This window comes from Frieseomelitta varia, unplaced genomic scaffold, assembly GCF_011392965.1.
Source record: "Frieseomelitta varia isolate USP_RPSP 00005682 unplaced genomic scaffold, Fvar_1.2 scaffold_759, whole genome shotgun sequence".
Classification (NCBI taxonomy): Eukaryota; Metazoa; Arthropoda; class Insecta; order Hymenoptera; family Apidae; genus Frieseomelitta; species Frieseomelitta varia.
Window position 1 is genome coordinate 420,553 of NW_025110544.1, and position 15,460 is coordinate 436,012.

The 15,460-nt window shown below is 41.1% G+C and overlaps 1 protein-coding gene across 4 annotated transcripts in view; it reads right to left on the reverse strand.

Annotated features, from left to right (window-relative positions):
• The window catches only part of LOC122535741, a 73,680-nt gene that overhangs the window by 40,026 nt on the left and 18,194 nt on the right, over positions 1–15,460 (reverse strand). For all 4 annotated transcript variants that reach the window (XM_043667525.1, XM_043667526.1, XM_043667523.1 and 1 more), the window contains exon 2: positions 13,459–14,231. In XM_043667525.1, coding sequence (XP_043523460.1) covers positions 13,459–13,870 — 412 coding nt within the window. In that variant the 5' untranslated portion in view covers positions 13,871–14,231. The remainder of the gene's footprint in view (positions 1–13,458; positions 14,232–15,460) is intronic.

Below are 15,460 nucleotides of genomic sequence, written 5' to 3' on the forward strand. Positions count from 1 at the left end.
TTTTTTTGCTGAAAGACCACGTCTTTTTCACGTCAAATTTCCTTACGCTTAACCCGCGGTGTTTTCTCAATAGAAATCCCCTGAAGGATCATCAAAATCCTTTTCTCTGTCCGACGTTAAATTTACTTTCGGATGAATACAGGTGTTTTTAGAGTGTACGCGTTTCACGCGGATTCGAGCAGCGCCGCGTCACTTTTCCTTCCCCCGCCCCTTTGAAGAAAAAGGCACGTACCGCAGAAGAATAATGGCCAGCTCTCCGCGGAACGAAATTACTCGAGCATACGCGGATTTTTAAACCGGTCGACATTAATTCGTTTAATGCGCGGTATCGCGATACTCTCGCGAACTTTTCCAACGCTCCAATAATCCTTTGATACGTTTCACGAACCGATGAAACCGACCAGTCGAAGCGGATGAAATCGATCGCGGAAAACATCCGGACGAGCGTGCAACGGATAAATTTCGTTTAATTGCTGTCACCAGGCTTGGTTGCCCTCCTCACCCATTATCGTCCTCACCGTGTCAGCGAAAACGTTTGTGACATCCGATAGCTTCTCCTCTCTATCTCTCATCGAGGCGATCAAGACGCCTTCAACGTCGAATCGTTGTTTAACTAGCAACGCAAGTTAAATGACGGTTAAGGATGGGATCAAGTTTCGTTTCGTCGGTTTCGAACAGCACTCAGAGATGAAAGCGCTTCGGCAAGTACACTTGCAGAGCGTGTTCATTTCGTGCCAGTGTTGCCTTTCGAAACCTCGGAACGAGCTTGTTTCGAGTTTCGTCTGACTTGAGCTGTGAAAGAATCGAAATTCTTTTAAATTTATAGTTTCACTGAACCCGAGGAGTGAAGGAATTTTTCAAAACACCAGACAGAGTTATTTCTCTTCGAGTTATGTCGCTGATCTCAAGAAAGCTATATATCAAGCACGAATGACAGTATCAGCCTGTGTGTTTCTAACGCGAGCGCCACCGTAATTGCCCCAAAAAGAGGTCGCTGTAACCAACTGCTGAAAAAGTCAAATGAGGCAAGTAAACTAAGCAAACACTCATTTCGTACTCTTGATCCATTTTCGATGGTTATCTCGGTCCAGGTGATCCAACACAACCACAGCGACGCTCTGACGTTTCTTTACATCAGGGAAATAATTTTAATCGAACATTCTCAGATCCTCTTTTCAGGAGTCCTCTCTTCAACATTTCTTTTCTTTTTTGAATTCAATGTAGAATTCGTCTTAATCCCACGTCTAGGGACAAACGGGGAGCTAGGGAAGCAGCCGTGAGCCGCGCGGGCTCCCTATCAAGATGGACTACATCCATAATGCATGACGGTCGCGTGTCTCGCGCGTACAAATGGTGGGGATGGCATGAGTGGCGAGGAGCGAATGGGGAGGGGGAAGAGCGACTAGGCGAAGGTCGGAGGGAAAAATTCAACAGCGCCGGTAGGCTCGGGTGAACGCAACGGAAACGGACCGGTGGCCTCTCTCCCTCGCGCTGTAACACGGGGCAGAAGGTGTTTCAGGGGCTGACCTGAATTCAGGTGGGCTGAATCAATACCGCGCTCGTTCACCTCGCAGTTACCGTGGCAACCAGACTCCTTTATTAAATATAACCTGCACCGGTGTTTCCTGTGCGAGCCCGTTAACCTTCCGGACCACCTGGACACAGTCGACGACCTGTGTGTCTCGCTCCTTTCCCTCCTTTCGATAGAAGAGGAAGAGAGAGAGAGAGAGAGAGAGAGAGAGAGAGAGAGAGAACCTTGATGGAGGACGATGGTCTTTCGTCTCGGGGTCTTTCTCTCTTTCTTTCTCGTTGGCGAGCCACGATCGAGACGACCTTGGCACCGGTGAACCGGGGTCGGTGCCAGGTTTCAGGAAGTGCACACGGCTCCCTCCCTCGTTCGATCTGGTTGCTCGTTCGTGCTATGGCCGAGTTTAGATAGGATTAGAACGTGTAACGTGATTTTCGTGCCTAACTTTGAGAAACGTTGGAGGATGAGGGCTAGTCTTGATGGCTAGTGTCACCGGTGTTTATTGTACGTGTTGTTAGATGTCCGCTTGGTATCTACTCGTCCCTGGCAACAGCTTTATACTACGTGACACATGATTTATGTGTCGTGTTTCGTTGTCTGATCGTTCGGTGTGCTTGTATCAATTGTTGGAAGTGGCTGGCATAATGAAACGCTAAATTTATTTTAGAAACTACGTTAGCCGATTAGGATTAGCTGATTCTGTGTCATTGAACAACCTCTGCAGGTAACATCTGATACGATTTAGGTGCCCAATATGATTTATGCGCTTGTTGCTTGATAATCTGTTGTACAACAGCCAGACATGTTCACTGACTAACTTAGGTTTTATTGATCGATCTTTGAGAGTAACTACACTGGCTGCAATTTTTCCTTGTTAATTCAGGAACTTTGTAAGCCCAGCCCTCATTAATTTACACAATCAAAATTGCCCAACACAAACTACCCAAGTTACTTTGCTTCTCAAACTTTCCATGCTAAATTTAAATCTTTCTGGTGCTTCCGTTGAAGGTGTTTTCGTTTAAAAAGCAGAATCCTTCGTTGCACGTTCAAAAGAATCTTTTATTAAAAACACCTTGTTTTGCACATGGCTGGTACAAGCGAATCCGTTTTTGTTGCTCTCTCTCTCAATATTGGACGAAGATTTGCTTGTAACAAGAGCGTCTGGTCGAGTGGTTGCCCAATTAACAGGTTAATGATGTTGTGATGTGTAAATTCCTGTACATTCCATGTTGTTCTATTCGAAATCTTCTCTGTGATCTACGTCTGGCCAGGGATCTATTTGAAGCTTCCTCAAGTGGCTACTCTTAGTTGCCAGGAATCAGTTCACTCGGTGATCCCAACTCTGTGACTTGTAGCTTCGCATCTTGATCTATAGTGTTGGCTTTTCTTTTATCCTACTTTTGTGATTCCACCGATCCACTCAGCCTTTGCTCAGAGATTAGGTAAATAGTTCCGGAAGTATCAGAGAGAATTGACCAAATTTGGATTTTACTTAAAAGGATCAAACACTGAACACTGACAGAAACTACAGGAGATCCTAAATGATCACAAATGATTACTGAAAAATCGTAAACAACTTCCAATACTCCAGAAGCAAATCACTTTGCGAGAAAATTACAATCAGAGATTCTAAATGATCCCGAGGAATTCTAAACGAGACGAAACGGCCCTGAAAAACACGAAAATACGTCAAACAACCTCGGATAAGATTAGGAGACTCCAAGGGATTCCTAAATGAAAGACCTCAAATAACCCCGAGAGACTTTCAAATGTTCTCAAGAGACTTCTCCGGGCACTCAGAATAATCCTAAAAGATCCCAACAGACGACAAAAGGTCTCTCTCTCTCTCTCTCTCTCTCTCTCGAGACTTTTATTTACCGTGCATTCCAGCGTTACACGCGTCTACTTCAACTTTCTGCAACACTCGACGCTTAATTAAAGTGAACTTTATAATAATAACAACGTCGTATGGTCTTTATGCACAGTTCCATTAACCACCGTGGGTAATGTAGCCAACGATGCTATCGCTAATTTTGCATACACGCTCTCTCGGGAGTAATTAGACGTGTGTATCACAGCGCTGAGCGGAACACAGGTTTTTGAGAGGGGCTGAAACACGAGTGAATTGCTCGCGATCTTGTTAATGTTTTGCGCAAGTGGAAATTAATCTCGGCCACGTGGCTGTAATTCGAAGGAAACGAAGGAAAACCTAACCTCTGACGAGAAAATGAATTTCCAAACCAGATATTCCGACGAATCCTCGTCATTGCAATCCTCGTCAAAATGTCGCAGAGTGTTTCAAAAATTAAGTGCACTTCAGAAAGTTAATGACAAATCCGTAAATTGAGGCGCAAACTATCTTCATATTGATTCAAAAACGAGGAAAAATCCTGTCAGCACACATGTGTGCAAAAGTGTGGAGGAGCTTGGAAAGGAAAAAAGAGCAAGATCGTACTTTCCATTTGGAAATGGAAATTTCCATCTGAATGCATCCAACGTATAAAAGTGCGCAAGATTAACGCAGATATGCATCAACCATACCGTGCCATTGAAACAATTTTTTTCCACGTCAAACCGATCTCGAAGATCTCCGAGCTTGAAACATCCAGTATAACCTGTTTCCCGCGGCTCGTTCAACATTTTATGCCGCTCGAGTATCCTCGCAAGTATGCCCTCTCACGGATTTAACGTTCTCGAAGCCGTTCCCCGATTTTCGGGCGTTCCACCTCGTAATAAACCATGGGAACACCCTCTCGCCAGTCGGCAAAATTATGCCTGATCTCAGCCTGGCTTTCGCTGCAAATCCCGCTCGCTTCAAGCGAGCCGAATGAATTTTCTGATATCGGAAGCAGTAAACATTGGCTTTGATGCGGGGAGAGGGGATCTCGTGCATCTTTACATACCGCTTAAATTACATTGTGACACTTTCGTGTGCAACAGAACAGGAAAGCGTTCATCGTGGTATATTGACTAGAGTCGGGGTTTCAATTGAAACCACAGAATTGTGAATATCGAAATTTAATTTAGACTAATTTCATTTCACAAATTTAGGCTTCATTCTAGGCCTTTGTACGAAGACAAATTATTTTCTTTCTTATTTTTTTTTTTTTTTTTTTGTTAATTTAGTTTAACTAAAAGTTCAAGTCTAAGTCTATTTTTAAGCTACATGAGCTTAATATGGACATGCTAACCCTAATTTAGGCTTAGTCTAAATCCAGACCATCTCAGTAGCTCGACAGGCACAGAGACAGTCAGAACTTTGCTTTGAATTAAAAATCATTTCTCTACGGCGACAAAAATTATTCCAGTTCTCTCTTGGAACAGGTTTCCCTTATCTCTCGCGTATCGATACTGTTCTCACATTTCTCTCGCACAGGTACAAAGGCAAGGTATCAAAAGTATCAGATTCACAAATCATAGCATTGAAGAGGAGGATAGAATTAAAAAAGAAAACCACTTAGATGAAGTTCCCTATCAAATTTCTAAACTACATTATCCCTACGTACCATGACAAGGCTAAACTTTGGGACATAATTAAAAAACCTCTACATTTAAAATTGATCTCAATTCAACATCGTGGTCGTAAACATTTTTTTTTATAAGATCTATAAAAAAAAATATAACACTGTTATCTCCAAGGTAATTTATTCTGTTAATTTTAAATTAATGATCAAATTATTTTCTTTAATTACAATTTTTTAAATTTAATAATTGTCTATCGAACTCCCCCCCCCAAGTTGACAAATTTCGATCCGTCAAGCTACAAAGACTCCTTTGTCCCATCTTTCGTACGGTTGAGGGACAAACGGAAGAAGAAAACAGGTATGTACGTCGCAGGCGGAACCCGGGTTGAAAGCAACAATCCGGCGCCAATGATCTGAATAAGCATCCAGGTCAGCACACGTGACAGCCTGAAGATTGTTTGGACCCGCCGCGACCGCCACTCTCCGCGGCTGTTTAACTGAATCCACGCCAGCAGGAAGACTCTATTTATACCGCGGTAACGAGGTCTTGGATGTGATCTTACGAAATGCTCCGAGGAGAATTCGTTTCCACGGGAGGAAGACATCGAATAAACCCGCCGTTGCCTCGACGTTCCGGTTTCCCATCCTCCCTTCCCCGCTGGAAAAACTCGATCTGCCCGCCTCATTTCGCTGCTCGCCGAGGGCGGACGAAATCGGTCATGTCAGACCGAAATTCGATTACCAGCCACGGTTCGTTCAAAGGGTGACTCGGTTGACGAATCCCCGACACGTTTCGCCGCAACCGATTCCAGAGTTAAAATTGGTTTCTCGATGAACGATCGTTGGGTCGCGGTTTGTAATCATTGAATTTCATGCCCATCGCGATCCTGCCGCCCTCTGCGTGCTCCAAATTCCATGCTTATCTCGCGCGATCGTCGCGCCACCACTGGTTTTTCTTCGCCCCCCTAACGCTTTCACGCCCAGATAAACGTTCACGAACCGGGTTGATCGAACCGGGGAGAGTTTTTGATGGTGGCTGTAGATGAGATTGGGAAGATACTGATTTCCAAGACGCACGGTTAGGATACACAGTTGGGGAATGAAATATACGAGAGGAAGTGGAGCGCTTGCCAAGCATCCGCGGATCGTGAGGGCAAACAACTCGAGCCAATTTCGTGACTCTCTCTTTTTTTTTTTTTTTTTTTTTTAAATACGAGCTCGTCGCGTCGTTCATAATCTTTTTGCTAGTTACTATTTACTACCTAAATTGCCGCGGTATAATATTCGAAAGATATGGAAGATATTACGATTTGATATTTATTTTTGAAACAGGTACAGAGAAGGATGTGTAATGTTACGTGACGGATAAAATGATTTCTTTTTTTACATTTAAAACGCTGAATTTTAATTCTATATCGGAGATTGTTTTTCTCCAGCAATTTTCGATCCACCCGGTCTATGAAAAGTGCCGAGGATGGAAAATATTACTGTCGAACAAAAAGGTAACATTCCAAAGCTGTTATTACGCGAAATATTATCCTTCCTTTTCATCAAATGATAACCGTTTTATCCTTTAAACTGGCTCAAAAGGGAAAATATTAAATTACTTTTTGTAAGTTTCGCGACGGAATTATAAAGTCGGATCGGTACAAGCGTATTAAACGGTGCTCGGTTAATTAATTCATCTAATTGCCAGGTTTTGTCTTGTCTCTTTGCAAAACGCAAAGCTTCTCATTTCCCTGCTATTATCGAAGTTTCAATCTCTTAAATTCTTATGGGAAAATGCTACGTTTTTATGTATCAAATAACTATTTACATCGAGCTACGCTCAAAGAAAATTTCATATTCCTTCGTTGTTTCTCGCGTTATTAAAAAAAAAAAGAAGTTGCGTTTCATTTCTACCAGAAGCTGGCGGAGATCGATAAAACTGTCGATTAAAGGAGCAAGAATGCGATAATTAAGCAGATAACGGTGTATTCATTACGTGCACGAGTAAGTTTCACAAAGAATGTGCACTCGAAAGAATTGTTTGCCCTGCAATTCAACAATTTCATTCTGACGTGTTTACTGCCACATTTACGACGAGTGCCACGGACAGGTAATTTATTGCCTGATATATATACGTCTCTCTGTTTACAGCATAACTTTTACAGATTATTTTATTCCAATATTTCACTTTCCCACAAATGTTGTATTTTGAGAAAGTACGTTTGTATATGTTTTTTTTTCTACGTTGACATCCATTTTTTTTTTTTTATAAGAAATATTTTTACGCACCCTATAATTTTTTGTTATACTTGCATTATTTGCAATAATTTATTGTTATAATTGTACCATCTATATCTACATTGGATATTTTATGTATTTTTGACAAAATTAGATTATATATTTATAATCCAATCGAATAACATTTATAAAATTTAGATTATATATTTATATTATTATAAATATCAGATAATATATTTATATTATTATAAATATCAGATTATATATTTATATTATTATAAATGTCAGATTATATATTTATATTTTTATAAGTATCAGATTATATATTTATATTATTATAAGTATCAGATTATATATTTATATTATTATAAGTGTCAGATTATATATTTATATTGTTATAAATGTCAGATTATATATTTATATTTTTATAAGTATCAGATTATATATTTATATTATTATAAATATTAGATTACATGTTTTTGTCAAAGTACCGTTTATTTTCGTCTATTTTGCAATTTACCAAATTCTCTATTCTGATGCTGTGTTCTAGATATTTCCGCACACGGTTGTATCTCCGCGACACGACGACGACAGAGCCGGATGATCCCAATTTACAAAATCCCGATTGTTCCGGGTTGCAGCCAATCAACTAACGGCCCTACTACTCGCGTCATCAAGCAAGGAGAAAAAAGTCGTTGCAAAACGAAGCGAGCGCACGCGCTACGTGCGAGAAAGGAAAAGAAAGTAGGAAGAGGGAGGGGAAAAAAAAGAAAAAAAAAAAGGAGAACGATAATGGCGACTGCTCGAGAAAAGTGGACTGTCGGTCGCGTGACGCGACATTTGTGTCACCGGGACACATGGTGACACGTCGTTTATATCGCGGATAATTATCGCCACTGTTCTGTGGCCACGATTTTAAAAGACACGTATTCGAGATCACGTTTCAAGATGCGTGCGGCGCTATAATAAAATTCGCTCTCTTTGTTCGCAGCGAGCAGATAACAATCTGAGAGAATTACGTACACGGAGGTTCGAGAAAACATTGGAAACCAGCATATGCATCTGCCGATCATAATCGGATCCTTAAAGTTCCAAATAATTAACGTTCGAATATTTTTTAAAGAATCTTAAGATTAGAAACGTATTTTTAAAAAATCCATTGGGGAAACTTTTCCCCCGCTTCAAACAATTGGCAAATTTATTATCCCGTGATCGTGGACGAAACGTTAATCAGATCGCACGGTCTGTGACCGTAGAGCTTTCGAGGCTGGGACGCGATAAAATCGTACGGGACAGAGACCGATGACGGAAATACTTCCTAACAGAAGTGGCAAACCCTTGGCTCTGGCCCCATATAATTAATCATCGCTTCGTACCGGCGTGATTGGCCACAAGGGAAACAGGCTAGCCGTGAAAGAGTGCGCCGCCAAGCGCAGTGCAAACATCCTCACACTCCAAAAAATACCGCGAAGAAAAAAGAAAAAGAAGAAGGAGAAGAAAGAACGAAACGAGTTTCGGTTGCGATTTCGAGTTCGATGACCCTCCGCTTGAAATTTCCTGCCTCGACGAATAATGAATCTTCTCGGTGGTTCTTCGGTTTGGCGCAAGCTCTTGAGAGCTCGAGGTTTTATTGTTTCGCGTTGCGCGTGAAATGGACAGTAACGGTTTGTTTAACAGAGGAGACATTGCTGGTTTGGCATGAACTTTGTTTGCAAGCTGACACGCGCAGTCCAATTTCATTCCTGCGGTATCAGGTGTCCGTTGCACTGCTTCTCTTCATTATTGTCAGTAATCCGTCGTTTAATGTACAATTTGTTTCCGTGTCGGGAATCATGATTGAGTATTGACGATGAGTTGATCACGATCATTTTTATCTCCGCGCGTGTGTTATGCTGTGTCAATTCTCATTTTCCCTTTCAGCCGCATCAGCCCCTTCTCAAAGCTGTTTGTTCATTCAATATTTTTCTCGCGCGAGTGCTTCCACAACACAGTTACAAAGAGAACAAAAGGCGGCATCTTCAGTAACACGATCGAGGCCAACTCGAGGTAACTCGGCAACATGTGTTTGCTAATTCCTTTAATAAGCTTCGCAGACTGATCCAGACGTCGATCAGACGGATCGTGATTGCTTGTATAGTGCTTTCCCCCTAACAGGTGAAGAAAGAACCAAGGAGGAACACCGTCATTCAAGACGCGATAACAACGGCTGGGGAATTTATAAATGGGGGAGAGAAATTTGCCAGACGATTCAGCGCGTCGTTTCGCGAAGCACGTGTACGACGTTTTATGGCAGCGATAACTTATAATTATGTCATCGTGTCGAGTTATTTTTGCGCGGCACACGCGGGCCACCGAAAATCACGTTTCTTTTCTCTTTCTTTTCTTTTCTTTTTTTTTTTTCCATCCACCGCTCTTAGCCGACTCCATCTGTTCTTTTTCTCTTCGGAACAGAGGAACCACCTGGCAAAGGGATATCCTTTTCGCGTCGAAATCCCGCGATTTTTCCTTTGTGAGACGTACCTCCGGGTTGGAAAGCTGAGAGAAAAAAAAGGGAATCGGAATATTCCGGGGGAAAATATTGTCCGAGTTCTGGAATTATTCTGGTTTCTGAATTATGCATGATGGATAAAAACCTAAATTTTCGTGGAAAATGTTTTCCGCAGATGTAATTTATTCTTTCTTCTTTTTTTCTTTTTCGTAAAAAAAGAAACTGCAATTTTAATACAATTACGAACTTCCGTTTGGTTGGTTCTTCGTGACAGAATCCATCGTTTAACGTACTATATATATATATATATATATCTTTTTTTAATAAAATACGATTCTGACGTATAATACAAATAGTTGTAGAATTATTTTGCAAATTCGATGTTTCGCAGGTCGGTTCTTGCGGAAATGCGGAATTGATACAGATGGCTGGATTCATGGAATATTCAATTTTTGTTGACCGCAGAGTGGTTTCGCGTGTTCCATATTTCACGTGGACTTTATCCAGGCTCGCTGGAAGGGCACCAGTTCCCCGGACTTTGAACTCCGATGCCGCCATCGCGGAGACAGTTTCCATGCCAACGTGTTTTCCACGAAACTTCCTTTACAACGGACGTTAAGATCGCTGGAATATAATCGTCGAGAAACGTCGACGATCTAGAAACGGGTTCAGTGGAACCGATGCCAAACTGGTCGACGTTCCTCATCTCTCTCGCGTTCGCAGACTCTTTTATATCTAGCGTTAGTTAAAATGGCTCTCATCGATCATGACACGATGTTGGCAACACTGGACGCACGAGTATACTCTATATGATAATTGAGATCGTTCCGGAGATTATAAATTTTCATCTTTCTACGTATTTTACGCACATTCGAGGTCGTATCATTCGAAACGTTTCGCTGGCAAAATCAGAATTTTGAACGTTGACTCTTTATAATTCAGCTTTACGCTTCAGTAATCACATTACGAAATTTACTCTTTTTTTTTTTTTTTTTTTATTTAGCAGCGATTGAAATATTTTCCATCGATCGTTCCACAATGTTGGTACTGCTGAATACACGGATACTAGTCTGAGAATTAAATTGCGATCAAAAGCTACTAACTGCGAATTAATCGTATTTAATGTATTCATCGAAAGGGAAGTAAATGGATTGAATTAACAATAATGGTGTTGCGCAATCATTTGCAGATTCAGATTGTGTCAATTTTCAAATTCATAATGAGAGGGTGCGGACGTTCGTTCCCGAGATTATGTATCTTTTTATACGATCGTGCAGATACTGTAATTATTTTTCTTGACACGTCAAATAATTTCACATTGAGTTCAGATTCGAGAAGTATAAGTTTTCGCAACTTTTTTTTTTAACGAAGAAACTTTAATAATTTGCTCGTGTAAAGATACGAGTTTGTACCTTTCTCGCTAACGTCGTTTCTGGTGCCAGTTAAAAATGTCTGCCATTAATCCTTAACGCAACATTGGCAACACTGAATTTCCCAATTGGAAACATTCCGAGAGTTAAGCAGTAAGACTCAGACTAATTCGTCATTTTCCAGAACTTCAAAGAAATAAAGAAAATGTTGCTCGAGGTAGAAAAACTTTTAAGTTTGTACACCGAAGCTAAGGAAGAGAAAAGAAACTTATAAAAATTTGATAAATTTGCTCACGAATGTAGAGAAGTAACTAAAACTTTTAAGTTCGTGTCTGACAGAAGGAAAGAATCCCAAATCAATTTGGCAAATTTGATTACGAATCTAGGGAACTTGAAATCTAAGATCATAGATATGTACCTTTAACAAAAAGAAAAAAGAAAGAAATTCAAAGTTAACAAATTTAATTACGAACGAAATACATCCCTCGGGACTAGTTTGCACTTCAAATAGGCAGTCCTGCGTTTAGGGCAGTCCTGATGTGAATTACAATCCCAGAACACGAAATCCTCGTATACGTCATGGGGTTCTATGGTGTAGTAGCTCAAGACGATAACGAACAATGTCAAGTACAACGTACAACTCTGTTCTACCACTAAATACGAAGGAAAACAGCCTTCAAACACGGAAAGGTGCATGCACAAGTGTATAAGGGGTTGGTTTCCTTTGATCGTGCCACGTATAATCACGTTACTCACGTTCGAGTAACAAGATAATGAAATGCTTGTATGACAGTTTTATAACGTAAGAAGAACGTTAAGTTTGTTGCTTGGTAGAGAAAATTTGTTAAACGTAATTATTTTGCTTCGATGATATTCGACCCATTTGAGTTTCACCAGACTAAAACAGGGCTGAGTTTCTGTTCTGTTCTGTTCTGTTTAGAACAGGTTCGACTGACTAAATTTCAACTAAAATAAGTTCTCGAACGTGGATATAATTTGTATTGTAGGATACGATGTAATATCTTTGTTTTTTACAAAAATTTAATTTGCAACATATATATACTATAACAGTAATTGCACATTGAGATTATATCCGTTGTTAGGCTCGTGAAGTAACCCCCCTAAACTCAAAATAAAACTGTGACTTTGGCATTTCTTCCCTCAGGGTGGGTACCATGCAGCAAAATTATGCATACATATTCAAATATGGAATCAGATCACTATAGGCAAATTACTTTGGCGAGTTCCGCTGAAAAGTATTTCGTGTCACGAGCTCGCCTGCGAAACCTAATATTCTGTACTACGGAAACAACGGAATATTTGAAGAAGTAAATGCATTCTTGCATAGCGTCTACAGTGGCTGGATGCATAATCCACTGTTACATTCCATTTTGCAATCTCCTATAAACTTATTAGATGCAATTTCAGCTCTAATTAACTTCTGAAACTTTAATTAACCCGCTCATAAGATCCACTTCGTTTCAATAAAAACCCAAGAGTGATCAAAAGTTATAATTTCGAGTGTAGCTGCAAATTGAGATTACGATCCTAATTGTTGTTGTTATTTGTTGGCTGTTGAACTTTTAATGGGTATTAGTCTTGACCTTAAGCCAAGTTTGAATGCATTATGCATCGTCTGCGGTGGCAAATGTATCTCTCCTGACTGTATTTTCTTCTACATTAATAATTCACAATACGCCATGAACGCCGTTATCTCGTCTTTTGCATTCTTATCGTGTTGCGAACAGAGTAAATAAATAAGTTTGTGATGAGGATCGAGAAAGGCATGACTTTCATTAACTCAATTTTAATCCAAATGCGTTGCGTTGGAATTATATTAGGAATATTTTTAATATTAGGGAATTTTTAATATTACAGAAGTTGTAGTAATATACACTATTATTAAAGAAGAATATACTATGCGTTAAGTTTTTAGTACATAATCAAAAATCCCACTACATAATCAACTGCTGAATAATTGAATAACTAAAATTTTCAATTTATCGCAAAGGAAGGAGTATTAAAACACTTTTCGAAAAACAGAGATATGCCCTTAAATTTTGTCAAACCCAATCTACAGTAATCCACCCTGTAACCAATTAAACAAAAAGGGGGGGAAAGATAGCAAAATTAACAAAACATCTCGATTTACAAACCTAGCCTGTGAAAGTCAAAAATTACTAAAACGTAAGCTTACAGCGTACTTTCAGAATTAAAAAAATTCAGCGTGTAAACTCGCCGAGGTCGATCTGCCCTAGCTCTCAATCGCTCGTCGTTTCTAGGTACTTTCACGACGCCATAAACGCGCCAGGTCCCGTTAAAGAATGAAAAAAAAAAAAAAAAAAAAAGAGGAGAAGCTGGAAATGGAAGTAAAGCACTCACCAGTCTGCACGAGCTTGAGCGTGGCGGCATTGTGCTGTTTGAGCGGCTCATTGAGCCCTGGCTGTATGAGGTCCTTGAGAGGATTAGCGGCATCCTCGCCGGCGCCGACACGACTGTTTTGCATAGTCCTGGCGTGTTGCTCCGGGCGAGTACTCTTCTTCGGTTGCTCGTGGCTACGCGATATCTCGTTACGGCTCGCCCTTCTTCTACGCGTGTGGCCTCCTCGTTCCCTTCGCCTCTCCTTTCGCCTCTTGTTGCTGTCTTGCCCTCGTGGGCGGTCGTTTCTCTCGTTGACAGCGATCACGGTCACCTGACAACTCGGCCGACGATCCCCGGTCAACACTGAACTAGGGTCACCGTCTGGGTTCTCATAGATACGCAACAGCTCGTCTGCCGGGTAGATGACGTACATGCCCAGCCGATGGTGTGTCGTTCGACCGATCGCGTGTCCAATCTGCCGATTCGCTGGCTACCGTGGCTGCTGCCTCCTCCGCTGCTGCTCCTGCTGCTGCCGCGTTTCTCGGCCGAGCCAACATCGCTGCCCGCCAATTCATCGTTTATGAGTCCGCCGCGAGTCACGCTGCCAGGCCACGCGAACAGTCGCATCTTCTTGGCACGCGAGCCACCCTCGATGTCTCTACGGCCGTTACGTTCCTTTTCTCCTCCGTGGCGACGTGGCAGCAGTTTCCCTTCAGCCTGGCAAATCGGTCGTTCAACGTGCGTGCGTATTTATTGGAGATTCGGCCGCCAATTGGTCGATAGCGGCTGTTGGCCTGTAACAAAGAACACGAGTTGTCAGTGGGGTTTAAAAATGCGTGACAATGATACTGATTGTGAGTAGTTTTTCACTCTTCGGTGAAAAGTGATTCTCAATTTTAAATAGACGTTGATTTACAACGAATCGTTACAATCTGTCGTTAGAATCCCCGGTAAAATGGGCTGACAATCGTCATCTCAGGGTTAGACTCTCTCCCTGCCGATTTCAACAATGTCAACTATTTGGAGAGGCCTATTACTGGCTCGACTACCTCACTCGTTAGTCATACCGTGTCCCTATATAACATTCTAAATCTTGATACAGCTAACGGCACCGCTATACTTTTGCTTTAGCGTTGCTCGTTCCAACGTTCCAACCTAGGGATTCCTGGTCTCTGCAAGAATAGAACATTCAAGTACGTCCTTTTTAGCATAATATTCACGATTCTCAATGCACGTTTTCGTGCATTGTTTCGCAGTTTGCTTTGACCCACTCCGGATCAAGAACGTGTTCCCCGATTGTAAAGTAGATCCCCTTTAAAGGATATTTTCAACGATATTTTCATTCCTCCAGGCTGCAGTTCAATTCAGTATTTATTTAAATAATCGCCGCGCCACGGCAACGGCGCATGAATTATTTACGAAGTTCCGTTTTAACTTGGTTAAGGCTCGCCTGTTTGTTCCACGGAACGAGAAGCGTTCTGTTTACAAGGTAAACGACTTATTCAGCGTTTTCTGAATAAAGACGAGGGAACTTCTTCTTATTTCCACGACTGGAACAGAGACGTCGCGATGTAAATAATCCTCAGTGATTTGAACATAATTTCAATGGTTCTTGTACAGAATGAACGGAGATGTATTGAATTGATCGCATATTCGACTTTATTTGAAAATCACTATCTCCAGTCATCTATAACCTCGGCGTGAAATATAACTCTTTATGAACGAAACTTTACTTTTATTCTTCGGTCATGTATCTTCATCTCCATCTAACATCCATAACTTTAGATTTCTCTGCAAGCAGATATGGAAACACCTCTCCTCCATCGATTACCAATAGATTAGAGCATAAATGCATAGTCACTGAAAAAAATTTGTCCATCTGTCTTCTCTATAAAAAACAAAAAAATTGCATCACTACAGAAAAGTCGATCCATCAATCAATCTAAACGTCCAGATGCTGCTCTTTTATTCTGATGGATTACGCGCCTAACATAACCTGTCCAACAAGTTGCAGAGACAACAT